The 27,987-nt window shown below is 31.5% G+C and overlaps 1 protein-coding gene across 1 annotated transcript; it reads left to right on the top strand.

The window, feature by feature from the left end:
* Window positions 1-8: 8 nt before the first annotated feature.
* On the top strand, window positions 9-27,212 carry LOC139502685 (dnaJ homolog subfamily C member 7-like). Its single transcript, XM_071292221.1, has 13 exons — window positions 9-117; window positions 4,247-4,371; window positions 5,031-5,155; window positions 6,042-6,155; window positions 6,950-7,024; window positions 7,670-7,788; window positions 11,427-11,580; window positions 12,380-12,544; window positions 15,488-15,579; window positions 18,335-18,408; window positions 19,273-19,419; window positions 22,284-22,439; window positions 22,858-27,212. The coding sequence occupies exons 1-13, from the start codon at window positions 44-46 to the stop codon at window positions 22,989-22,991; spliced, it is 1,554 nt and encodes a 517-aa protein (XP_071148322.1). The 5' UTR covers window positions 9-43; the 3' UTR covers window positions 22,992-27,212.
* The last annotated feature ends 775 nt before the right edge of the window (window positions 27,213-27,987 follow it).

Below are 27,987 nucleotides of genomic sequence, written 5' to 3'. Positions count from 1 at the left end.
AGTAACCAGTTTGTTCACAAATCTCACGAGACCAACAACAATCATGACGGACGTGGATACGATGGAAGTTGACCCTCAACCAACTGAAGACGAAGTAGTTGATTTAACAGAAGATAGGTATAAAAAATTGACTATACACGTGTTAAGAAATAATTTTTTATTTGATTCTTTCAATTAGGTTAGCAACAACTTGTCTTATCTCAGATATTTTGACGGTGTTCCCCAAAAATGTCGGAGCGTGTTTTCCGAAAAAGCCCTTTCGTTTATGGTGAATTGGATATATTTCTTCCTTTTTACAATGTAAAGTATATTTAAACCTATATAATGTTCAATTATTTAGCATGTGTTAAGTACTTCATTCAAAGATTATAAATAAATGCTAGAATTAAAGAACTTGCTTCGCTTTTCCAGAAACAAATGACGTCATGGAACACCGGGAATCCCCAAATAGAACTTTCTGGAAATCTTTAATTTATTTTTAGACTACTACGTTAAAAGGGGGAGGTTGGACTGTTGGTGTTGGAAAAAATGGGGAAAATGATTGGGTTTATCAAATGCCAATTTAAATAAACTATTTATTGTTTATTCTTATTGATTTTAGTTACAAAAAGTTTTTTTACTACAATACAAAACCTGTCCCGCTTGACCTGAAGCCCCACTAGAATTTTTGATGTCCTAACAACAATAACTTTTCCATTGTGGCATCAGATATTTTCTAGTATGACGTAAAATTTTCAAGAACTTTTGTGATGTCCAGTATTGGCAGTAACGGTGGACAAATATCAGTGCCATTTGTATGCTATACACATTATCGCTAATCCTGGCTGACCCGGTCGCTTGAACTTTTGACGCATACAACAATCACTTTTCCATTGGGGCTTCAGATATTTTGTTTTATGACGTCAAAATTTTACGGGAACCTTTGTGATATCCAGTAACGGCGGACAAATAGCAATACATTCTGGACATTACACAGGTTCCGGTAAAATTTTGACGTCATACTACACAATATCTGACGCCACAATGGAAAAGTGATTATTGTATGACATCAATAGTTCAAGATGGACAGATTCTCAGGTGAGCCAGAAATAATGATAAGGTGTATTAATAATGCATGAGCTATTTGGCACTGGATGTTATGTCTCCTGTTTGTGTGTCTGAAGTGATGCTCGAAACCTAAAAATTTATTAAAAAACTTGATAAACAGTTTATGATTTGAAGAGATTTTAGAACATGTTGAATATCAGAACTGTTGAAAATTTGCTGAAAGCCCTCTGTCAGATTATTAAGAAAGGCAGTGTTCTAGCTACAAAGTTTGAACAGGGCGCAGCGCCCACCCTTTTTTATTGACGCCCTTGCCTTTTTTCTGTCATTCCTCGAGCGCCCTGTCGTTTTTATCACCAAAAAATCAGCATTTTCCTGCCTTTAAAATACCGGTAACTTCGTAATTGTTCCATGAACAGGAAGTTCAGCTACCTGTGTAAGCTGTCAAATTAAGTGACCCATTAAGTGTATGGCTTTACCTGACGGCTTTGGTGTCAAACACATTGTTTAATTAACACCAATTACCTTAGCTTTTGGTCATGAATAATTGGTGTATTTCAAAAAAGTTTGACAAACAATTTGATTTATTTATTTATTTATCACCTGTTCACAATATATTATTTAAATTTATGTTTCTTTAAGTAAAAGATTAAATATTAAACAAATTGAATGCAAATGCATATAATTAGAATAATAATTTAAATTATTTTCAATTGAATACACTTTAAAAATAAATATTTTGAAAATTATATTTTGCATCTTTACTTCCATTAATTGATCTATCAAGTGCAGTCTTCACGGTTAGTCACTAGTCCAATGCCCCAGACTAGTAAAATTTCATTCAGACTAGTAAGTTTTTGCAAAACTTTGTTTGGACCAATAAGAAAAATGTCGAAACATTGGTCTTTGGACTAGTAGTTGAAAAAGTTTATGGTGCAGACTGCAAGTGCAATGAAGAATTTTAATTTCATAAATTAAAAACCTACCTGACATATTTCTGTTAGGATTATCTCTGACATATGTCAGGTAGGTATAATTTATTTATAAAATTTTAACTTGTTTACAAATTTTTAAATTTTAATTTCATAAATTAAAAACCTACCTGACTGTCAGATGTCAGAGATAATCCTAACGGACATATGTCAGGTAGGGATAATTTATTCATAAAATTTTAACTTGTTTACAAATTTTTGAATTCCAAATAAGAAAATCATTTAATGGTCAGACTGCTGTAGTGACAGCAACAACAAGACAAGATAGAAAACAACAAGACAGCATACTATACATTATATGGCCGAAAGAGGGTCTGAACATCATAACCGTACGTTAATAAAGTCTACTAAAAAGAAAATTGTGCCAAAAGAATTAAATTACACAACTCCATTTTAACTGAAACTTGATGTTTCAATAATGCATAATAAAAATTATGTGCTAATTAATTATGAGGCTTAAATAATTCCCTTTTTTCAATGATATAAATTTACGCGTAAAATTGCCCTTTTTAACCGGATTTTTGTGACAAAAATGTCGGTTATTGATTTGGGGATGTACGGCGGGCGGGCGGTCGGGCGGGCGGTCGGTCGGGCGGGCGGGTGGGAATCAAATGTTGTCCGTGCATTAACTCATGAACCGTTCAACCAAAGCTTTTAAAATTTTAATATGTTGTTACTGACAACTAAATGAAGGTCAAGTTCAATAATGGTGATTTTGACTTTTACCGTTCAGGAGTTATGGTTCTTGAAAGATTGAAAAATGGAGTTTCCAGTCGTGTCCCTGCATTTACGCATGAACTGTTCTTCCTAAGCTTTCCAAATTTTAATATGTTGTTACTGATGACAAAATGGAGATCAAGTCCAATAATGGCGATTTTGACTTTTACCGTTCAGGAGTTATGGTTCTTGAAAGATTGAAAAATGGAGTTTCCAGTCGTGTCTGTGCATTTACGCATGAACTGTTCTACCTAAGCTTCCCAAATTTTAATATGTTGTTACTGATGACAAAATGGAGGTCAAGTTTAATAATGACGATTTTGACTTTTACCGTTCAGGAGTTATGGTTCTTGAAAGATTGAAAAATGGTGTTTCCAGTCGTGTTCGTGCATTTACGCATGAACTGTTTTACCAAAGCTTCCCAAATTTTAATATGTTGTTACTGATGACAAAATAGAGGTCAAGTTCAATAATGACGATTTTGACTTTTACCGTTCAGGAGTTATGGTTCTTGAAAGATTGAAAAATGGTGTTTCCAGTCGTGTCCGTGCATTTTCTCATGAACCATTCAACCAAAGCTTTTGAAATTTTTATATGTTGTTACTGATGGCAAATTAGAGGTCAAGTTCAATAATGACGATTTTGACTCTTACCGTTCAGGAGTTATGGTTCTTGAAAGATTGTGAAATGGCGTTTCCATTCACGTTGTTGCATTTACTCATGAACCATTCAATCTAAGCTTTTCAAATTTTAAGATGTTGATACTGATGACAAAATGGAGGTCAAATTTGATATTGACGATTTTCACTTTCACCATTCATCAGTAATGGTTCTTGTGATATTGCCAGGACACAAATAAATATTAATAAATCCGGTTTGCTGTCGATGTGACAGCCTCTTGTTTCAATGATATTCACCCGTAATATTGCCCTTTTTTCTGACTAGCACCCTGCCCATTTCAAATCCTGGCTAGAACACTGTGCATCATCCGAGTTTATTAGTAACAAATAATTTACATAGTAAACAATTAATTCAACTGCACTAGAACTTTTGGTATGTTCGCTCTAAATGAGCATGAAATGCTTGCAACTGGACAATAAGCAATTTCTGTCAAAATTTTATTCACATGTTACATTTTGCAACCAGCATTAATCAAAATATTAGTGCTAAAAGACATGAAATGTTCTGGCTTTAAATAGTGGACATGTTTTGGTGAATAACGCTTATCGGACACGCTTTGGGGTTATGAAATGAGACAGGTTTAGCATGGGCAATATTGAATAGTACAGACACGTTTGGGGGGAACAGACATGTTTTGTGGAATCAGACACTTTTGGGGAGTGTTACATATTATAGAAGATGTTTGACCATTTACCTTATTGCTACTTGGAAATCTGTCTCCCTTGGTTAATTTTCAGTGCCATCTGATAGATTTTGACAGATTTCCAGATGCATGTAACTTGAGTATGACAAATATCAAATATTATTTTCAGTTCTGAACCAGAAATACCAGAGCCTGATCCAGAGATCCTGGCAGAAAACAAGAAGGAAGAAGGGAATACATACTACAAACAGAAATTATACCAACAAGCCTTGTCATGTTACTCAGATGCAATAAGTAGGTATTGTTACTGTGCACTTTTACTTTTTGAGAAAAGTAGATTGTCTGAGATTTTGTTCACAAAATTTTATCATTTTTTACACATTCTTTACGACTTTATGATTGCAAATGAGACAACTATCCACCAAAGTTGGAATGAAGTGGATGTATTCAATAAAAGGCAACCATAAGGCTTCCAAGTAAGAGGAAGATCCATACTGTGTAGACTATAAATTACCCCTGACATGATTGTTTTAAGTTATGCATTTCATATATATTCCTATTTCCTGTCTTGTGGTACAATGAATTGGTACATATTAGAAGGTGTATTAATTCAGCTCTAAATATTGCTTTCACACTACATTTAAGGTGGTACCTAACACCTGAACTAAAATTAATTTGGCTCGTTTAATTTATTTAAAATTTTTACAAATTATTTACTTTCATGACTTTGACCCTTTGACAAAAATATAAAAAAAATCAAAAAAATTGAACCAACCGTTTATTCAGAAATATTACACTGGTTATATAGCAGTTTGACAAACACTTATTTTGATCATTGAGAAGCTCGATATTCCCTTAAGAACACAACGTCATTAAAACGTTCTGCTGATTTTACAGAGTTATCTCCCTGTAGTGTTAGGTACCACCTTAATTCACTGATTAATGATTTTCAGATTTATGTCCAAAGTTTGCAGCATACTATGGAAACAGAGCAGCTGTATATATGATGTTAAGTAAATACAAAGATGCATTAGAAGATGCACGACAGTCTGTCAAATTAGATGATGCATTTGTTAAGGTAAAAACTCATACATAATAGTCTGTCTAGTTAGTAGTTACTAGTAGGCAATCTAAACTCATACTGAATATACCATAAAGTTCCTTAAATACATTCTTTGAAGCTCTATTTAGTATGTACAGCATTTGATTCTAGAGCAACTCTAACCATACAGTATGACAATAAAGAGATGTAATATGATTGCCAATGCTTAAGACTAGAAGTTTAAGAAGCTAAGAACACATAACATTTAATGAATGGCTATTATCTATTTTGAATTTATTGACCCATAAAATTAATTTTTGACTCTTCACATTAAATAATACGTGAAGCGGATTATGTAAAATGTGAAGAGTCGAAAATTAATTTTATGGGTCAATAAATTCAAAAAAAATAATTGCCATTCATTATAAATAAATTTCTATCAAAAATAAGGCTCACAGAACTTTTTATACTATTTATATTAACAATAACAACGTATACACATGTTGGCGTATGAATACACAACGTCGAGTGGGCGTGTCGCCATACAAATTGACAACATTGAAGATAAAACTAATACTTTTAACCAATCAGAAGACAATAAATACACAAATTTATTTATTTGTAAGTATCGAAACATAAGGACCATCAGATTAAGCAACACTCACTAGGGTAAACTTTTACTGATCCAATGGCAAATGTTTGAAGCATAATTAGTAATGTTAGTAAAAGTTTTGTTTCTGTTTTAGCAGTGAAGTATTCAGATAGGAACTTCTATCAGACTTACATAGTTTACAAAGTTCCTAGGTCTAAGAAATTCTACTAAATACGCCATAAACATTGACATCTTATAATAAATCCTTAGTAAAGTGTCACCAGTCATTTCAAAGTTATATGTGAATGTATATCTGTTTTCTTTTTACAGGGATATATGAGGGAAGGAAAATGTCATCTAGCTCTGGGAGATACCATGGCTGCAGAAAGATGTTACAAAAAAGTTTTAGATTTAGAAACAGGGAATAAAACTGCACAGGAAGATGTAAGTTTGTGACTTGACTGACACATCATCAAGTAATCACATCAGAATCTCTGCATTAGTTACTATTTGTGGATACCAATATTGATGGATCAAGGAAAACTGATAATTTTGTGGATTTGTTAAATAAAATTGAGAAAGGAAATGGGGAATGTATCAAAGGGACAACAACCCGACCATAGACCAGACAACAGCCGAAGGCCACCAATTGGTCTTTAATGTAGCGAGAAACTCCCGCACCCGTAGGTGTCCTTCAGCTGGCCCCTTAAAAAATATGTATACTAGTACAGTGATAATGGATGTCATACTAAACTAAGAATTATACACAAGAAACTAAAATTAAAAATCATACATGACTAACAAAGGCCAGAGGCTCCTGACTTGGGACATAAAGCCTATAGTAAATTTTGTTGAACATTTAAATTTGTGGTTAGGCTATAGGCATGAAATCAATCCATAAATAAAAATGAATTTATTGAATCAGCTGCAAATTATTTTGCAATTCAGTGACGAGAATTATGGGAAACACTTTTCTTTTGAAATAGCAGGAAATTTTTAAATACACTTGTTTCCTGTTGAATACCTCTTGATCATACTTGATATCTTTGGGCTATTTGAGTCTTCGGGTTGCTGTATCATTGAGGGTAACTCCACTGTTTGCCTCCACATCTCTTTTTATTCAAATTGAACTCTTATATATCAACATTGACAAAATTTAGTCCATTCATCTAAAAAAATCATTTGTCTCTAAAAGCATTAATTTTATCCCTGACTGAATATCTTTTTACACTTTGTAGTTAAAATCAGCAAGTGCAGTAAGAGAATATGAAAATATGGCAGAAACAGATTTTACAAAAGGAGATTTTAGAAGGGTAAGTTTTGTCAAATCATCAGTAGTATAACTGGGGGTTCTTACTAAGGATTTTTGAAAGACTCATAATTTTTGTTCATGGCAAGTTTTCATTATTTCTCTTCCTATGACAAAATGGAGCAAGGAAAATACATCAAATTAAGTTTATTTTGAAAGTTTTGTTATCAAATGATTTGTGCTCAGTTGATACAATCTTGATGCATTTCCCGATTCACCCGTTAAGAAGACGAGTTCCAACAGATTTTCATGAGTCCAGGACTCATGGATACACCTTTAATAGTGAGAACCCTGTTTTAAACTATTAGCATTAAAGAGTATTATGTACATCCTATAGAGGCACTATACAACATACAAGTTCTAATTATTGGAGTAACAATTGTATCACACATTTTGCAGTAAATAGAAAACATTGCAATGTTTTCTGGATATTTTGTAGAACACAACAAGATCCACTAAATGGTTTTAAGTACTGTAGACTACAGTTCTGTAGTAAGGAGATAAAATTGCAATAGATTTTACTTAATCTTTAAACTTAGCTTTAGAGCAACAATACAGCGGTGAACATCTGAATAGTTCAGTCTATTTACACAGTATTATGACCATTTTTGATTTTTATATAAAGTGTTATTTAATATTTATTTTATAGGCTGTCTTTTGTATGGACCGATGTATAGAAAGATGTCCAGCATGTCACAGATTTAAAATCAAGAAAGCAGAAGCATTAACTTTGTTAGGTAGATACCAGGAAGCACAGGAATTAGCTAAGTATGTGGAGGTTATATTCACCAGGCCTCATTTCTTTAAGTAGTAAAAATAAGTAAGACATATTTATTGACATGGTCAAGATTAAGATAAATGAGTTTTCATTTTAACAAAACAAAAACTCATAATAAGTTACTTATAACCATGCTCACATTCAATATTAAAAGTAAATTGGCTACTGTGATCTGATTAGATTGAGAAAAATTCTTCTAGTGCTGTCCCATCAGACATTTCTGAAAATGACTCCTAGGCAACTTTTAAGAGCCAGTCTGCCTTAAAACCATGCAAAATCTCAAATTTCGTCTAAATTGGTAGTTATAACTGAGCAACATTATATATATTTCCAAAATCTTTGGGTATTTAGGAGTTAAGATAAAAAAAAAAAATATTGTAAATTCACACTATTTTTCATTTAACAGCCTTATTTGCATATTTGTGAATTATTAAAAAATAATGCAAAAAAAATCACCATATTTAGGTACTTTTTAAATGTCTGAAAAATTGATATATCTCTTAAATATAGCATTATCTTGTTATATTTTGCAAAGAACATTATTAAAAAAAAAGAAAAAATGCATTTTGACATTTTTTTTACCTTTTGGCAGGTTGCCAGAGAGGTTCGTGCAACAGATGTATTAATTAACTTGTATGTAGTACATGTACTCAGTAGGTGTTTTCTCTCAAGATCATATTTTTTTTTCTCAACTTTTAGAATTTTTTTAAAGGTGCATATCAGTTCTAAGACAAGTAAAAAAATTTAGCCTGGCAAATATTGGGAAATTGGAAAAAAATGCTCCCAAATATCTTTAAAATGCACTAATTGTAATAGTTTTTGCCCCTTAATATTTTAACTAAAACTGATCAAAGTAGACTTATATTCCGGACAATAATTTTAGTTTAAGTGTATAGATCTTTATGATTTTTTTTCAGAAGGTTCAATACCACAAAACAAAGGTTTGGATCGATTTTGGGGATGACGGTCCCAACCGTTTAGGAATTAAATGCCCAAAAGGGGCCTATAACAAGCATTTCATAGTTTAAGGATAATAACTTGTGTATAAGTATTTCAATTGTTCTGATATTGTATCACAATGTTTAAAACCACACGTAGAAGGTTTGGATTCATTTAAATGGGTCATGGGTTCAAAGTTAGGAATTAAGGGCCAAAAAGGGGCCAACAAACAAGCATTTTTCTAGTTTCAAGACAATAACTTGTGTGTAATTGTATGGATCTCTCTCAAATTGTACCACAATGCTCCATATAACAAAGGGGAGGCTGGGATTTAGTTTATGATTAATTGTCCAAAATATGTAGGAGTAAGGGGCCTAAAAAGGGCTAAAAAGAAGCATGTTTCTAGTTTCCAAACAATAACTTGGGTAACTTTAAGTATATGGATCTCTCTGTAATTGTACTACAAGATTCTATACTTAAACGGAAAGGATGGGATTGTGTTTAAGGGTTATTCCTTAAAGGGGGTTTCCATAAATAGGGGGGATTTGTAAACAATTTTTTAAGTGATTTCTTTTTTTTTCAAAAATTTTCAAATTTCAAATTTTTCAAATTTAAATTTTTTAAATTTAAATTTTTTAAATTTAAATTTTTTAAATTTCAAATTTTTCAAATTTCAAATTTTTAAAATTTTCAAGAAGAAATCTTCATTTGCACAGTATTGTGCAATAGATTTCTTGATCTTTGACCACATTTATTTTGTAACAAAAACTTTATTTTGTCAAAAATGCAATCACAATCCAAATTCAGTCAGCATCAAGCTTGAACATTGTGACCACCTTTAATTTGCCCCAACTGTTCAGGGTCCAACCACTGCGGTTGTATAAAGCTGCGCCCTGCAAAGCACCTGATTTTCACATACTTTCAATTGATGACAGTCTTTTAAAAAGCTTGTTATATGAAACAGAGTTGTGAACATAATTGTACTTCAAAAAATCTTCCTCTTTGAAACTTTTGATTGGAATGCAACCAATTAATGGGGCAATCACTCATTGAGTGTCTAGATTAGAAATCTGTGTCTATTAGAGCGTATGTAAATAATTAGGCCATTTTTTTTCAGCTACGAAAAAAGTTTATATGTGCATATATAATGTGCCATATACAAGTTTTTGATTTATATCTCAGATTAAATTAAGATAAAAAAAAAGACATTTGAGGTGACCCTACTTCTTCAAAAATCGAAAGCTTTTCCAAAATTATCTTGCATGTTCCCTCTGCAAAGAACATCTCTTTCCTGTTTGTTGATACTTTGAGATTTTGATTTTAAGTCCCCTAACGGCTAACGTCTAAGTGGACTTAGGTTTGCACTGCGTTTGGCTGTCTGTCAGTCTGTCTATCTGTCATTTCGGCAAATCAAGACTTTTTGTGCCTGTAGATTTTGATTTGATATTTGGTTTATTGATTTATCATGACAAGTTACAGGTCAAATTCATTATTCACGTTTTAAGCTTTTCTCTTTTGATGAAATACTTATTCATTAGAAGATTTCTGTTCAAACGGAAATAACTGATTTTTTTAAAGACAAAATGACATTTTGAATGTTTTTCCTTTTCTTTGGTAAATAAGTGATTCAGTTTTGTTCCAGTCTGATATTTGTGTGCAGAGTTGTGGTCTTTGGACATAGGAAATTCACTTAGATAGTCAGACTTCAAAAAGTTTGTTTTTTTTGTTTTGCTTGAAGATTTTGTCTCGATATTTTTATGTAGTTTACACCATGAAAAATTATAGGACAAGTTAAAATTTTGTTCCATTACAATGAATTTGTAACAGGTTGGGGACTATGTATTGCCATGTATTACTCACAGAATGCTTGTTTTTATCAAAAAAAATTCTGATGCTGCAAAATTGTTTAATATTTAGTTAAAATAGATATTGATGACTTTATTATGTTAAATTTTTTCAGATCTATCAAACTTTTACTTTGTTTTGATAATACCTTCATCATGTTCATTCATGACTAAAAACTTGTATTTAGACCATTTTGCACGTTTTTCTTTACGGTAGACCACCATAATATTACATGTATATAAACAGTAAAATCTTACCATTTTAATGACAATATAAAAAAGAAGATGTGGTATGATTGCCAAGGAGACAACATACATTATTAGATAATGAGAGGGTTAACAATTTTCAAATAGATTATCTCAAGTTGACAGTAGATACTTAGCCAGCAATGAGAAAAAATAAGAAATCCTGTAGACAGTACATAAACAAGATAAATTTAAAGCAATACATGTATGTACAATTGTATGTATCAACAAACACGGATGTGTGTAAACAAAAACAAGCAGTTTTGTCAAATTGTATTTCCCTTGAGCACTGTATCAGGTGCAAAATAAAGGAAAAACCTACTCTTTTCTGTAAGGTGTTTAAAAAAATACTAACTCCACTTTAGGCCTTAAAATGGAAGATAGTGTCTTTCAGAGCCTAACACAGATTGCTGTCCTTTTTCTGGTTAAAAATATATTTACAATTTCTCTCAATAATCAAAGAATGCTTTTTCCTGGTCATTAAAGATGTCAACACAAAAAATATAAGTTTTTGCTAATGTCTTCTTTTTTTGAGAAGTCTTTTAACTCATTTCTGCTTGAATAAACCTTAGTTTTAAATTTTTGTTTCTAACTTTCAGTGATATGTTACAAAGAGACAGTTTAAATGCAGATGCTATTTATGTACGAGGAATGTGTTTATATTATAATGACAATGTAGACAAAGCATATCAACATTTTCAAAAAGTTTTACGACTAGCACCTGATCACAGTAAAGCGAAAGAAATTTACAAGGTATGTATATGAATTAAGAACCTGTCATAAGAAAAAGAAATATATATTCCTTCATAGTGTTTAAAACTGTAGCACCATGAACAAATATTTGTTAATGCCTAGATTTGATAGTAGGTGGCCCATATAAGGTTAAATAAATGATTGGTTTGATGTAGTTAAATGAGATTCTTTTACAATATATAAGCATTATATAAAAGAAGGGTGTTGTACATTGTTTAGGCCTTTATAAAAATCCAATTGGCAATACAACATCTTATTTAGGGCTTTTAAGCCTCAGTTAAAATAAACGATTACCGGTATGTTTATTTTCTCTGTTAATGGGTATCAGTTTGGGATTGTTAGGAATGAATTGCTGATGCAATATTATTATTAGCTTATGCATTTTATGCCTCTGCTGTAAAGGAGGGGCATTATGTTCAACTCTTGTCCGTCTGGATGTCTGTACATCTCAAAATTGGTTTATGTTTTCTAACTTTAGTTTGCCTCGATGTTATGAAACTTAAACACAATGCTTATTACCACAAAACACAGATCAAGTTTAAATTTGGGTAGTGATACTTTTTTTTATCTAGAGTTATGTCCCTTTTTAAATCTGTTATCTTTTAACCTTATGTTGTGAAACTTATACACAATGCTTATTACCACAAAACTCTGATCTAGTTAGAATTTGTGCAGTGTCTTTTTTAAAATTTATAGTTTAATGTCCCTTTATAACATTATATGCAATGAGTGCATCATCTGTGTCCAATGGTTCACCATTTATTTAATTGTAATGTATTGTATGCTCTCTCTCTTTCAGAAAGCAAAAGCCCTTAATGCCAAGAAAGAAGAAGGAAACAAGGAGTTCCGAGCAGGACATTTACAGGCAGCTTATGATTTATATTCTGAAGCTCTTGCCATCGATCCCTTTAACAAATTCACAAATTCTAAATTATATTGTAACAGAGGCACATGTAGTGCAAAGGTAGGTTAAAGTTCAAATCATATTTTACTTGTTTTGGTATTAAAAAGGCTTTTTTTCACTGTTAGGTTAAGAAAGTTCGTTAAGCTGAATAAAAAATGATATTTTAACAGATATGAATTTAATATTTTGAGAGTACATCAAATTATGGCCATAAAGTTCAATGGCTTAACTTTGAAAAGCCTTTTCCCAGAACTGTCCAAGTTTATTTTTATACGACCGCAAAATTTGAAAAATTTTTCGTCGTATATTGCTATCACGTTGGCGTCGGCGTCGTCGTCGTCGTCGTCGTCGTCGTCGTCGTCGTCCGGCGTCCGAATACTTTTAGTTTTCGCACTCTAACTTTAGTAAAAGTGAATGGAAATCTATGAAATTTTAACACAAGGTTTATGACCACAAAAGGAAGGTTGGTATTGATTTTGGGAGTTTTGGTCCCAACATTTTAGGAATTAGGGGCCAAAAAGGGCCCAAATAAGCATTTTCTTGGTTTTCGCACTATAACTTTAGTTTAAGTAAATAGAAATCTATGAAATTTTGACACAAGGTTTATGACCACAAAAGGAAGGTTGGGATTGATTTTGGGGGTTTTGGTTCCAACAGTTTAGGAATTAAGGGCCAAAAAAGGGCCCAAATAAGCATTATTCTTGGTTTTCGCACAATAACTTTAGTATAAGTAAATAGAAATCAATGAAATTTTAGCACAAGGTTTATGACCACAAAAGGAAGGTTGGGATTGATTTTTGGAGTTGAGGTCACAACAGTTTATGAATTAGGGGCCAAAAAGGGGCCCTATTAAGCATTATTTTTGGTTTTTGCACCATAACTTTAGTATAAGTAAATAGAAATCTATGAAATTTAAACACAAGGTTTATGACCATAAAAGGAAGGTTGGGTTTGATTTTGGGAGTTTTGGTCCTAACAGTTTAGGAATAAGGGGCCCAAAGGGTCCAAAATTGAACTTTGTGTGATTTCATCAAAAATTGAATAATTGGGGTTCTTTGATATGCCGAATCTAACTATGTATGTAGATTCTTAATTTTTGGTCCCGTTTTCAAATTGGTCTACTTTAAGGTCCAAAGGGTCCAAAATTAAACTTAGTTTGATTTTAACAAAAATTGAATCCTTGGGGTTCTTTGATATGCTGAATTTAAAAATGTACTTAGATTTTTAATTATTGGCCTAGTTTTCAAATTGGTCCAAATGGGGGTCCAAAATTAAACTTTGTTTGATTTCTTCAAAAATTGAATAAATGGGTTCTTTGATATGCCAAATCTAACTGTGTATGTAGATTCTTAATTGTTGGTCCAGTTTTCAAATTGGTCTACATTAAGGTCCAAAGGGTCCAAATTAAACTAAGTTTGATTTTAACAAAAATTAAATTCTTGGGCTTATTTGATATGCTTTATCTAAATATGTACTTTGATTTTTGATTATGGGCCCAGTTTTCAAGTTGGTCCAAATCAGGATTCCATATCAAGTATTGTGCAATAGCAAGAAATTTTCAATTGCACAGTATTGCACAATAGCAAGAAATATCTAATTGCACAATATTGTGCAATAGCAATTAATTTTCAATTGGAGTTATCTTTCTTTGTATAGAATAGTAGTTGATAATATATGTTGGAAATTTGCCAGACATGACTATGATGTCATTTTCTATTTTTATTTGCCAATAACTTTATGTAAATAACTTCATTGGAAATTTGCCAATATAAAATGTTGCTGATGAAGCTTTTTTTCCTTATCTTATCTAAAATGTTTTAGATAATGTATGTTGGAAATTTGCCAGACATGACTATGATGTCATTTTCTATTTTTATTTGCCAATAACTTTATGTAAATAACTTCATTGGAAATTTGCCAATATAAAATGTTGCTGATGAAGTTTTTTTTATTGTTTTATACAATAAACAATGTATATTCACTTTTACTACCAACCAATCTTTACCATTCAGTGATAACAAGCACTTTATTTAACATTTTAATATTTTATGATGTATTTAAAAGAGTAGTTATTGTTGCAAACTCCATTAGAAATTTGAATTGATATCAGTTTTGGAAAAAGGGAAACGGGGATGTGAAAAAAAGGGGGGGGGGGGTAAATTTTTCTCATTTCAGATTTCATAAATAAAAAGAAAATTTCTTCAAACATTTTTTTGAGAGGATTAATATTCAACAGCATAGTGAATTGCTCAAAGGCAAAAAAAAACTTTTAAGTTCATTAGACCACATTCATTCTGTGTCAGAAACCTATGCTGTGTCAACTATTTAATTTTAGATTTAAATAAGAAGAAATCTTTAATTGATTTGTAAAATCTTGACATTTGTTTTGTGTAAAAAAAACCATGTAATGTCAAAAATTTGATCACAATCCAAATTCAGAGCTGTATCACGCTTGAATGTTTTGTCCATACTTGCCCCAACTGTTCAGGGTTCGACCTCTGCGGTCGTATAAAGCTGCGCCCTGCGAAGCACCTGGTTAGAATTTATATGTTATGATAACATTAGCAGTAGTCAGTGTGTGCCATGTCTTAAATCTTTACGAAAGAAGTATTGAAAGGATTTACATGAGAAAAAAATCTGTAGATATTCATTGGAAGAATCTATAAATAGATAATTCTTTTATTGGCATACTTTATTTAGATTTAGGTAAGACAGGGGTCAGGACGATATAAACTTGCAAATCATAGAAATATCTAAAGTGTTGTCTTGAGGGGCACTAATAAAGTGCATCGTCAACTGCTATGTATACTTAAATGAGAATGTTTATCATCCAGATTGTCTTACAGTTTAATGATTGATAAGGGATATATATATATGAAAGATATCAAATAATGAAATATCTTCTCTATAAATTATTCATGGTAAAAATCTAAACAAATTAATTAAAATATACAGAAGAGAAAAAAGTGAATGTTTTAATTATCTTTCAAAATTATTTTACAGCTTGGTAAATCCCAGCAATGTATAGATGACTGTACAAAAGCTGTAGAATTGGACGATACTTATCTTAAAGCATATTTACGGAGAGCTAGAAGGTAAGTCAAAATTGTACAGTATAAAACATAATCTATAAGACAACAGGTTCTATAAGCTACCTTTTTATTCTTATCACCTGTTGTTTTTTATCCTTGTCCTGACAATGTTCCCTACAACTTTCTAGTTATAAAGTTTGTGGTTTTAGATTGTCAGTTATTGAGTCAGCATGTCGCTCATGTTGTTGTGAACTACTTCACCCACCTCAGATCAAAGTCTGTGGATCAAACGACTTGCTTGTATATCTTTGGTGGTTTTGCGGGTTCAAACAGTTATTGACATGAATCCTTAATTTTATGATCATTAATAAGATGTGGTATGAGACCACTCTCTATCTCCAAGTTACAAGGTATGAAAAGCAAACAATTATAGCTATGTAGCTCAATGTACAGCCTTCAACACAGAACACTGGGTCACACAGAATAGCAAGTAATAATAGGCCCCAGAATGAATAGTGTAAAACAATTCAAACAGGAAAATCAGTGGTCTAATCTAAAATAAAAAAACAAACAAGATACATTTATGAACCACATGATCAAATGACATCTACTGAACCACAGGCTCATCACTTGTAATGGTGAGATGAGACAGTGAACCAGTTTGTCAGAGGTCATGTGACAAAGAAAACAGGTGGAAGTATTTACATATCAGGGGCACAAGAAACAGCCCTTTACAGGGATAACAGCTGTTCTTACCAATATACTGGATAATGTTAGAGTATGTATTACTGTGGATTTATTATTATTCATTGGATAACAATTTACGTGGATTTGAAGGGTACAGGTGAACCACAAAATAAAATGTTCAACGAATAACAAATTATATAAATAGGTTTGTATGCAGATTTGGGCAAACCTCGAAATTAAATGTCGACATACATGCAAGTTTTCCTTAATCAACGAATACTGGTACCAACGAAAATGAATGAATCCAAAGTATGGGAATATGTAAAATTAATTTAGACATATATAAAACAACCAGTTATATAAGCTACCAATATATTCTTTGTTTTTTTTTTTCCTTGTCCTGACAATGTTCCCTACAACTTTCTAGTTATAAAGTTTGTGGTTTTAGATTGTCAGATACATTTAGGTCATCTAATTATATAAGAAGATGTGGTATGAGTGCCACTGAAACAACTCTCCATCCAAGTCACAATGTAAACAGCAGGTTCAATAAGCTACCAATATAATTTTTTTTTTATCCCTGACAATGTTCCCTACAACTTTCTAGTTATAAAGTTTGTGGTTTTAGATTGTCAAATATTGAGTCAACATGTCGCTCATGTTGTTGTGAACTACTTCACCCGCCTTAGATCAAAGTCTGTGGATCAAACGACTTGCTTGTATATCTTTGGTGGTTTTGCGGGTTTTACACAGTTATTGAAATGAATCCTATATTTTATGATTATAAATTAGAAGATGTGGTATGAGTGCCAATGAGACAACTCAATCCAAGTTACAATGTATAAAAAGTTAACAATTATAGGTCTAAGTACCGCCTTCAATAAAGAGCACTGGGTCACCCAAACAGCAAGCAATTAGGAACCCCAGAATGACTAGTGTATAATAATTCAAACAGGAAAACTGGTACCAACGAAAATAAATAAATCTAAAGTATTGGGCATATGTAAAATTAATTTGAACATATATAAAATAATTAGTTCTGTAAGCTACCAATAAATTCTGTGTTTTTTTATCCTTGTCTTGACAATGTTCCCTACAACTTTCTAGTTATAAAGTTTGTAGTTTTATATTGTCAAATATTGAGTCAGCATGTCGCTCATGTTGTTGTGAACTACTTCACCCGCCTCAGATCAAAGTCTGTGGATCAAACGACTTGCTGGAATATCTTTGGTGGTTTTGCGGGTTCAAACAGATATTGAAATGAATCCTTAATTTTATAATAATAATAAAGAAGATGTGGTTTGAGCACCAATGAGACAATTTTCCATTTAAGTCACAATGTAAACAAATTATAGGTCAAAGTATGGCTTTCAACACCGAACAGCAAGCTATATTACAAATTGTGACTTGGATGTAGAGATGAAGGATTGTGCCTGATGTTCATATGATGAAATCATAATCTTTCAGTCAGTTTAATTGAAGTCTGGAGCTGGCATGTCAGTTAACTGCTAGTAGTCTGTTGTTATTTATGTATTATTGTCATTTTGTTTATTTTCTTTGGTTACATCTTCTGACATCAGACTCGGATTTCTCTTGAACTGAATTTTAATGTGCGTATTGTTATGCGTTTACTTTACTACATTGGTTAGAGGTATAGGGGGAGGGTTGAGATCTCACAAACATGTTTAACCCCGCCGCATTTTTGCGCCTGTCCCAAGTCAGGAGCCTCTGGCCTTTGTTAGTCTTGTATTATTTTAATTTTAGTTTCTTGTGTACAATTTGGAAATTAGTATGGCGTTCATTATCACTGGACTAGTATATATTTGTTTAGGGGCCAGCTGAGGGACGCCTCCGGGTGCGGGAATTTCTCGCTACATTGAAGACCTGTTAGTGACCCTCTGCTGTTGTTTTTTATTTGGTCGGGTTGTTGTCTCTTTGACACATTCCCCATTTCCATTCTCAATTTTATTGTCTCATTGGCACTCATACCTCATCTTCTTATATCTATAGAACAGATGTACAGTCTTAGACAAACATATTCATCTGATCTGAAATAACTTTACCAGTCCAAATGTACATTAATTACTCTGATTTAAAGCCTCATCTTACATATGTCTGGAATTTGTTTCAGTTATATGGACATGGAATTATATGAAGAAGCAGTTCGTGATTATGAAAAAGTAAATAAATTAGACAGAACTCGAGGTTAGTATTCTAAGTACAGTAAAACCTGAATGAACTAAATCTAAAGGATTGCAAAATATATTTGCTGTAAGCTTCTGTAAATGTAAAGTGTAGAAAAGTTTGCTTATCAATCAGGTATCTCACTCATAATCTAGTAGATAGAGCTCTCTGATGAGCTTTTTAAAAGTTAACCAATAAACAGCTTTGAAGGTTTCAAATGAATTCTTTAGAAAGCGACTTAAAATGGAATAAAAAGTATTTTTGTATAATTATGTTCCCTTACAAATTTAACCAAAAGTGTGACTAGTGTATCTAGCAGTGCAATATTGCTTTAAAACTGTTATTGTACTTTTAAATTTTTATTATTATTTTGTAATATTTCAAGGCTTTTTAGGTGAAGATTGCATGAAATGCAATCAAAACCTTATGGGACTGACTTGATATCTAAATTTTCCAAGGCTGATCTCTACCTTTTTTGGTACACAAAATATAGTGCATTGACCATAACATTCTATACATACTATCGATGAACATTTCTAGAAATATTTTGATGAAATATATGCTCAGATATTCAAGGCACAAAATGAGGTTTCACTTGTCAAGAAAATTACATAACTTTTGCAAGATGCAGGAATCTAATATCTGTTCTTAAAATAAAGTTATCTCATTGTTAACCTTATCTTTAAAAATTGGAGTTATCTTCCTTTGACTAGAATAGCTGTTAAATCAACAACAACCAATGCAATATTTAATTTTTCTTCTCACTGATAAATTGAAGCAATCTTTACCATTCAGTGCTTTAAAGCACTTTGATTGATAAGTAATATTGATTTTTGTCCTTTCTTAAAAACAACTTATATTTTCATTATGTATCTTATTTTTCAGAAAATAAAAGATTATTACAAGAGGCCAAATTAGAATTGAAAAAGAGTAAACGAAAAGACTATTATAAGTTGTTAGGTGTAAACAAAACAGCGACAGATGATGAAATTAAAAAAAGTTATAGAAAACGAGCTTTAGTACATCATCCAGGTATGTTGACAATCATGGGCTGTTCCGTATGTGGGAGGGTAGAAAGGGAAGTTTAATTTATGAATGTGGTCATGGGTCTTTTTTAGCTCACCTGTCCCGAAGGGACAAGTGAGCTTATGCCATCACTTGGCGTCCGTCGTCGTCCGTCGTCTGTTGTCGTAAACTATTTCAAGAATCTTCTCCTCTGAAACTACTGGGCCAAATACTTTCAAACTTTAACTGAATGTTCCTTAGGGTATCTTATTTATAAATTGTATCCGAAGTTTTGATCTATCAACAAACATGGTGGCCATTGCTAAAAATAGAACATAGGGGTCAAATGCAGTTTTTGGCTTATAACTCAAAAACCAAAGCATTTAGAGCAAATCTGACATGGGGTAATAATGTTTATCAGGTCAAGATCTATCTGCCCTGAAATTTTCAGATGAATCAGACAACCCGTTGTTGGGTTGCTGCCCCTGAATTGGTAATTTTAAGGAAATTTTTGCTGTTTTTGGTTATTATCTTGAATATTATTATAGATAGAGATAAACTGTAAACAGGAATAATGTTCAGCAAAGTAAGATTTACAAATAAGTCAACATGACGGAAATGGTCAGTTGACCCCTTTAGGAGTTATTGCCCTTTATAGTCAATTTTTAACCATTTTTCGTAAATCTTAGTAATCTTTTACAAAAATCTTCTCCTCTGAAACTACTGGGCCAAATACTTCCAAACTTTAATTGAATGTTCCTTAGGGTATCTAGTTTGTAAATTGTATCCGAAGTTATGATCTATCAACAAACATGGTCGCCATTGCTAAAAATAGAACATAGGGGTCAAATGCAGTTTTTGGCTTATAACTCAAAAACCAAAGCATTTAGAGCAAATCTGACATGGGGAAATATTGTTTATCAGGTCAAGATCTATCTGCCCTGAAATTTTCAGATGAATCAGACAACCTGTTGTTGGGTTGCTGCCCCTGAATTGGTAATTTTAAGGAAATTTTGCTGTTTTTGGTTATTATCTTGAATATTATTATAGATAGAGATAAACTGTTAACAGGAATAATGTTCAGCAAAGTAAGATTTACAAATAAGTCAACATGACGGAAATGGTCAGTTGACCCCTTTAGGAGTTATTGCCCTTTATAGTCAATTTTTAACCATTTTTCGTAAATCTTAGTAATCTTTTACAAAAATCTTCTCCTATGAAACTTCTGGGCCAAATACTTCCAAACTTTAACTGAATGTTCCTTAGGGTATCTAGTTTGTAAATTGTATCCGAAGTTGTGATCTACCAACAAACATGGTCGCCATTGCTAAAAATAGAACATAGGGGTCAAATGCAGTTTTTGGCTTATAACTCAAAAACCAAAGCATTTAGAGCAAATCTGACTGGAATAATATTGTTTATCAGGCCAAGATCTATCTGCCCTGAAATTTTCAGATGAATCAGACAACCTGTTGTTGGGTTACTGCCCCTGAATTGGTAATTTTAAAGAAATTTTGCTGTTTTTGGTTATTATCTTGAATATTATTATAGATAGAGATAAACTGTGAACAGCAATAATGTTCAGCAAAGTAAGATTTACAAATAAGTCAACATGACGGAAATGGTCAGTTGACCCCTTTAGTAGTTATTGCCCTTTATAGTCAATTTTTTAACCATTTTCGTAAATCTTAGTTATCTTTTACAAAAATCTTCTCCTCTGAAACTACTGGGCCAAATACTTCCAAACTTTAACTGAATGTTCCTTAGGGTATCTAGTTTGTAAATTGTATCCGAAGTTATGATCTATCAACAAACATGGTCGCCATTGCTAAAAATAGAACATAGGGGTCAAATGCAGTTTTTGGCTGATAACTCAAAAACCAAAGCATTTAGAGCAAATCTGACGTTGGGTAATATTGTTTATTAGGTCAAGATCTATCTGCCCTGAAATTTTCAGATGAATCAGACAACCTGTTGTTGGGTTGCTGCCCCTGAATTGATAATTTTAAGGAAATTTTGCTGTTTTTGTTTATTGTCTTGATTATAATTATAGATAGAAATAAACTGTAAACAGCAATAATGTTCAGCAAAGTAAGATCTTCAATTAAGTCAATTTGACCAAAATTGTCAATTGACCCCTTAAGGAGTTGTTGCCCTTTAAAGACTTTTGTCACAATTTGTTCATCATGTTGACTTACTTTAAAAAATCTTCTCCTTTGAAACTGCTGTATCAATTTCAGCCAAACTTAGGCTAAATGAGTTTCAGAGTATCTAGTATAAATTTTATATTTTATTTCCTTGTATGTCAAGAAACATAGCTCCTATGGCTAAAATAGAACATAGGAGAAAATTATTATTTTTTTTGGCTTTTGAAGAAAATAGGACGATCCAAAAAACATTTAAATAAATTGAAAAGCCAAAATAATCATTGATGAGAGATTTAACCAAAAGAATTAAGGTGAGCGATTCAGGCTCTTGAGAGCCTCTTGTTCAGTATGTGTCTATTACAATTATGCAATATTATCTAAAAATTTGGTTATTGGTTGTAGGGATATTTTGAAAGTCCTTTCCTACCCTCCACACATACATTTTAATGGAATATCCTTAATTTGTAGCTTTGGTTTCATATTTAAATGATATTGACAAGATTTTATAATGAGGCTATTAAAGATGCTTTTGCAGTTTTGCATCAACTTCAAGAGGTTTTGTTAAATATTCTCAAGCGAAAAATTAATACTGATTTCTGACAGTCTGATGTCATTGAATACATCTGAAAGATACAATTACTTGAATTATTATACTTTTTCATGTTATTTTTTAAGGATCAAATAAGAGGTCTTATCATAACTTTTCCTGTCCACAACTATAAATGTATTGATTTGATATTGCAGATCGACACAGTCATGATACACCTGAAAAACAAAAAGATGAGGAAAAAATATTTAAAGAAATTGGTGAAGCATATAGTGTTTTATCTGACCCTAAAAAGAAAGAACGTTATGATAGTGGTGCTGATATAGATGATTTAGAGGGTGGTGGAGGCTTTGGTAAGTATAAATGGTGAAACTATACAAATCTACAGTCTTCTACAGTGTTAAGCCATTTAGCTTATATTTGTGTTGAATAATACCCAAGGCCCATAAGGGTCTTTTATGTTGTTATTCAATTTTTCAGCTGTTTCTGTTTCAGTTGTATTGAGTAATAAAAAACTTTATACCCAAGAACAATTATTTGGATAAAGTATAATTAGTATAATACATTTATAATTAGCTTCATCTTCTGTAGAAAATGTAGATATTATATTTTTGTGCTAGAGATTTTTGATGGTCTTTTATGATTCAGCATGAAAATGTGTTTTAAACCACTTCATTTGAATATTGATTGATATTTGTCTCATTGGCAATCATTCCAAATCATTTTAATTGTGTACTTAGTTGTGTATTAAAAACATTATTATTATTTCAGATCATATAGATCCAAATATGATATTCCAGCAATTTTTTGGAGGAGGAGGAAATGGCTTTTCCTTCGGTGGCGGTGGTGGTCACAGTCACGGTGGAGGAGGTTTTCCTGGAGGATTTAGTTTCCAGTTTGGATAAGAATTATCTCTTAATTAACTCTTTGAGGAGTTTTAAGAACTGTAAAGATATGCTAACGAAAACAGTTTTATTTAAGAATACATGCTGTGTGTGTGATGTTTTCTGAAGAGTAAGAGAATATGTTAAGTTTTAAAATGTATCCCTGTGTCATGATTGGTTAATATTTAGCCAATAACTTATGAATACATGCAATATGTCTAACTTTTTGAAATTTAATGTAGTTAGACTTTTTGAGTGCATTGAATTTTTTGGAATGTGTCCTGTTGAGTGACTTGGTGTTTCCCTAATGAATGATGTTTACGATAAGATATTTCACCAATGAATTATGTATACATGCTGTATGTTTGAGATTTTATAAGGCACCACTGTTCTGTGACTGGTTAGATATTTCACAGATAAGTTTTGTATACATGCTGAACATGTCTGTATATATGATGTATATGATTGTATACATGCTGTATGTGTCTATACATGCTGAACATGTCTGAATACATGCTGTATGTGTCTACATATGCTGTATATGGCTGTATACAGGCTGAAAATGTTTGTATACATGCTTAATATGTCTGTATACATGCTGTATGTGTCTGTATACATGCTGTATGTGTCTGTATACATGCTGTATATGATTGTATACTTGCTGTATGTGTCTGTATACATGCTGTATGTGTCTGTATACATGCTGTATGTGTCTGTATACATGTGTGAGATTTTATAATGGCATCCTGAGGATGTAATGAGTTTTAGAAATAGCCCTCCTGTTTATGATTAATGATGACATCAGTATTTGTTGTGCACCTATTAATTACTCACAACCTTTTAAGGAGGAGGCCATCAGGTAATTTGTTTTTCCAGTGATTTATTTCTTATTCACCAGACAATAATGCAACATAAGTTGTTTTTTTGAATCCAGGCACAATTTGTGTATTAGTTGCAGAAAAGTTGTGGGACATATACAAAATTTTCTTTTTAATTGCTACAATTTTTATACATATACTATGTAACATATAAACATATCAATGACACAAAAAAATAAACTATGTCTGACAATGATTTGAGGAACTTTTTTAAAACGATTTTTAAAATCCTTAACATTTATATTCCATAAAATTCATGTGTAAATCATGCATATTTAGAATACTAAAATACATAAAGAAAAATAGATTAACAGATGTTGAAAATTGAAATAAATATTATGTTAGAATTATGTTAGCTTTTTGTTAATTTTACATATGATATTTCACTACGAATGTTTTGTAATATACTAGATGAATGTCTAAAAGATTTCCCTGGAAAAACATGCTAAAGCTTATGCAAGACATTTTTAACAAATTTTTCTGACCCGTTGACTTCATGAACATCTTACATTTTGTATGAATATTTCTTGTATTGTGATTGATGTTTCTGATGTTTTAATTACTTCTATGGAGCCTGATGATATACATTCATTTTAATGCAGATTCATTGTATTTAAATTAATTGGAAACCTGCCGACTTATTGCTTTCTAAAATTATATCTAACAAATCTTGAAAAACAGTTTTGTCTCAATGGTATCATTTCATTCACTGTACATGAATGTAATTGCGTGTTCAAATGCTTTAAGGAACAATTTGTCTCCACGAAATACAATCTTTGTTTTGTGCAATATACTAAAAGCAAGGGACATTGTTTTAGGGCACTGTTTGTTATTAGTATAAATATGGTATTGAATCAACAGTTGAACAATCAGTGATTTGCTCAAGTGTAACAATTGTCAGAATACAGAATACAAACTTGCTAAATATTCATCTCTCTAAAAAAAACTTATCCCCTATAATTGGAAGAATTTCATTATCATTTTCTTCACGGTAACTGTACTTTTAGAATAAGAATTCTTCATATTGTGCATTATTTATTAAGAAACATACACTGTAAATTTAGAAACTATTGCAAGCATTTATTATTGCCATTTTTGAAGAATGGACAAAAAATCAAGATTAAATTTTATGATTTTATGGAAAATCTGGTTTAAGATATATGTATAAAATTTCAAAATGCAAGTTCTATTATTGCAAAACTCAACCAGTCGCATTATTTGGATTAATAATACTTGGCAATAATTACTAAATTTACAGTGCAAAATGATCCTTGCCAGGATTTTGTATTAACATTGTGTACGCCACCTTTATTTATTGTGGTACATTGAAAGGAAACATAATTTATTTGTATAACTTTTGTAATTTTTCATAATGAGAAATGAATGATACATTAAATCTTTTCATCATTGTAATTTATTCGTATTTGATTTTTTGCTTAGAGGATTGTTTTGTCTCTACCAAGTCCGGAAAAACTTTGTTTGTTTTACCTGTCTATAGAGTGTTCAACAAAGTTATTTATAAGTTGATTAATCATGGTTAGGATGAAATAAGACAGTAATAAACAACTGTATTGGAAGGTTTTAATAACAGTTTAAGACTTGGTCAATGTCATTGTTATATTGGTCACATCAGTTTTATTGCTGAATTGATGTGTACACCAAACCAAACTAATTATAGTTCACTTCTACATCTTATTACATCATATATAGCAGAAATGTTTTTTGAAAAAAGAATAAACTTTTGATTTTACTTTTTAAAGAATTCAGTCAAATAAAGCCATTTTATCTGAAGAATGTAAAATCAAAGTTTGAATTTTCATTGCTGTTTTACTTTAATTTTATATAAATATTAAAAATGTGTGTCTTATTTATTTGATAGTAAATAAATCTGAAGGATTCAATAATTAAATGGAGTTTTGTAACGATATGAGTGTAGTATGACTGTTTCATTTATTATGTTATTGTTTATTTAAAGTTATTTATTCAAATAATTGTACATTGATACATACATTTAGAACATAATATTGGATATTCTGCAATATCAAAAACTTATATTATTAAGACTCATGTAAGATGTATGATTTTAGTAAAGAGATTAAATTACATGATCTAGTTTTTAGAAATAACCTGCATGAGCAAAGCTTTTGATTTACATGTCATATGATGGAATGACACATGATAAAAGTTCAAAAATTTTATTAAATAAAGTTATCCTGTTCTTATTCCCCATGTTAAGCATATAAGACAGACATATAAGCTGAAATCACATAAATAAATGAATGTATAAAAAAACTTATATTAACATGTGGATCCCTGATAATTATTGACTCAAGTCTTATTTTGATTGGTGCAAATATAAACTTAAAATCTGCGCAAATGAATTGCTAATTGGTGCATATGAGAAACACCAGTTATGCCATATTAGGGAAAAACAGAGGTAAAAAAAGAGAGATACATGTACTGTCGATTTATTTATTTTACATGGAAACCAATTTTCGTGGATTATTAAAGAATTGTTTCATGGATATTTGATTTTATGGTTTTAAAAAAGTCTGCATACATTTCTAAAGAAAATTTGTACTTCATTGAACATTGAAATTTTGGGTTCACCTATAACCATGAAATACATGAAAATTGGTATCCCTTGATTAATAATGAGTTTAAGTTAGTATAAATACAGATGTATATAAACATGGCATTGTTTTAATAATTTATAGTAACGATAAATTTAATTTGACTCCTGCATAAAGTATTATGGAAGGATGCTCACAAGCAGCCTTACTCGAGAAATGAAATACTTTATCATGAGAGGAATTCCAATAAAAACTTATGTGGGAGGGTATGTATGATTTAAGAAAAAAAACGTGCCTCCCACATTCATCTGAATAATGAAATGGCCTTAAATTCTACAGGAATGTGTGTCTTATGACCAAATATTGAATTTTGGAGAGGACTTTTTCTAGTGGAATGATTTATTGAAAGACATGAATATCAAAGAATTTTTTATTACAATTATTACATGTAGACTAAATTGTAACATTTTCATCACTTGTAACGTGTAAATGTGTTACTGAATTTCCTTTCGCTTTATATCTATTACAGCCAGTATTGTCTTGGTATTTTAAATTTTACACCAGCACATTTTTTCTCTCTACTTTAATTTGACCCCAGATTTGTTTTCATTTATATACCAATAAGACTTACATTTACTGTATTGTGTAATAAATCAATCAATATTCATAGTTCTCATGTAAAATAACATACATGTTTTGTATCATGTCATTATGTTTTATTTGATGTACATTTGAAATATTTACAAGAAGTTGTAAAATTATTTTTTAGAATAAAACATCATTGTTTTCTTTTCTGTTGTTTTATTGTCAATGTGTTTGGATACTTCACTTTTTCTTACAGAAAATTATTCTCAAATAAAGCTCCTCTGCATAGTATTTTTATTGGTATCCTTTGGTTTTGTCGTCGTCTGAAGACATTTGGTTTTCACACTCTAACTTAAGTAAAAATAAACAGAAATCTATGAAATTTAAACACAAGGTTTATGACCATAAAAGGAAGGTTGAGATTGATTTTGGGTGTTTTGGTCCCAATAGTTTAGGAATTAGGGGCCAAAAAGGGCCCAAATAAGCATTTTGCTTGGTTTTCGCACAATAACTTTAGTATTAGTAAATAGAAATCTATGAAATTTTAACACAAGGTTTATGACCACAAAAGGAAGGTTTGGCTTGATTTTGGGAGTTTTGGTCCCAACGAATATGGGGCCAAAAGGGTCCAAAATTAAACTTTGTTTGATTTCATCAAAAAATGAATTATTGGGGTTCTTTGATATGCCAAATCTAAACATGTACTTAGATTTTTATACGACCGCAAATTTTGAAAAAATTTTCGTCGTATATTGCTATCACGTTGGCGTCGGCGTCGTCGTCGTCGTCGTCGTCGTCGTCGTCGTCGTCCGGCGTCCGAATACTTTTAGTTTTCGCACTCTAACTTTAGTAAAAGTGAATGGAAATCTATGAAATTTTAACACAAGGTTTATGACCACAAAAGGAAGGTTGGTATTGATTTTGGGAGTTTTGGTCCCAACATTTTAGGAATAAGGGGCCAAAAAGGGCCCAAATAAGCAT

Source organism: Mytilus edulis, chromosome 14 (assembly GCF_963676685.1).
Source record: "Mytilus edulis chromosome 14, xbMytEdul2.2, whole genome shotgun sequence".
NCBI lineage: Eukaryota > Metazoa > Mollusca > Bivalvia > Mytilida > Mytilidae > Mytilus > Mytilus edulis.
Note: the sequence above shows the minus strand (reverse complement) of the source record. Positions and strands in the feature narration are given on the sequence as shown.

What these genes read in the sequence shown, in the direction of transcription:
- LOC139502685 (XM_071292221.1), top strand. Translation starts at nt 44, where the DNA reads ATGACGGACGTGGATACGATGGAAGTTGACCCTCAACCAACTGAAGAC. An exon ending in CAAAAGGAGATTTTAGAAGG is followed by an intron (nt 7,025 to 7,669) that starts GTAAGTTTTGTC and finishes TTTATTTTATAG; the next exon opens with GCTGTCTTTTGTATGGACCG. An exon ending in GAAGCACAGGAATTAGCTAA is followed by an intron (nt 7,789 to 11,426) that starts GTATGTGGAGGT and finishes TCTAACTTTCAG; the next exon opens with TGATATGTTACAAAGAGACA.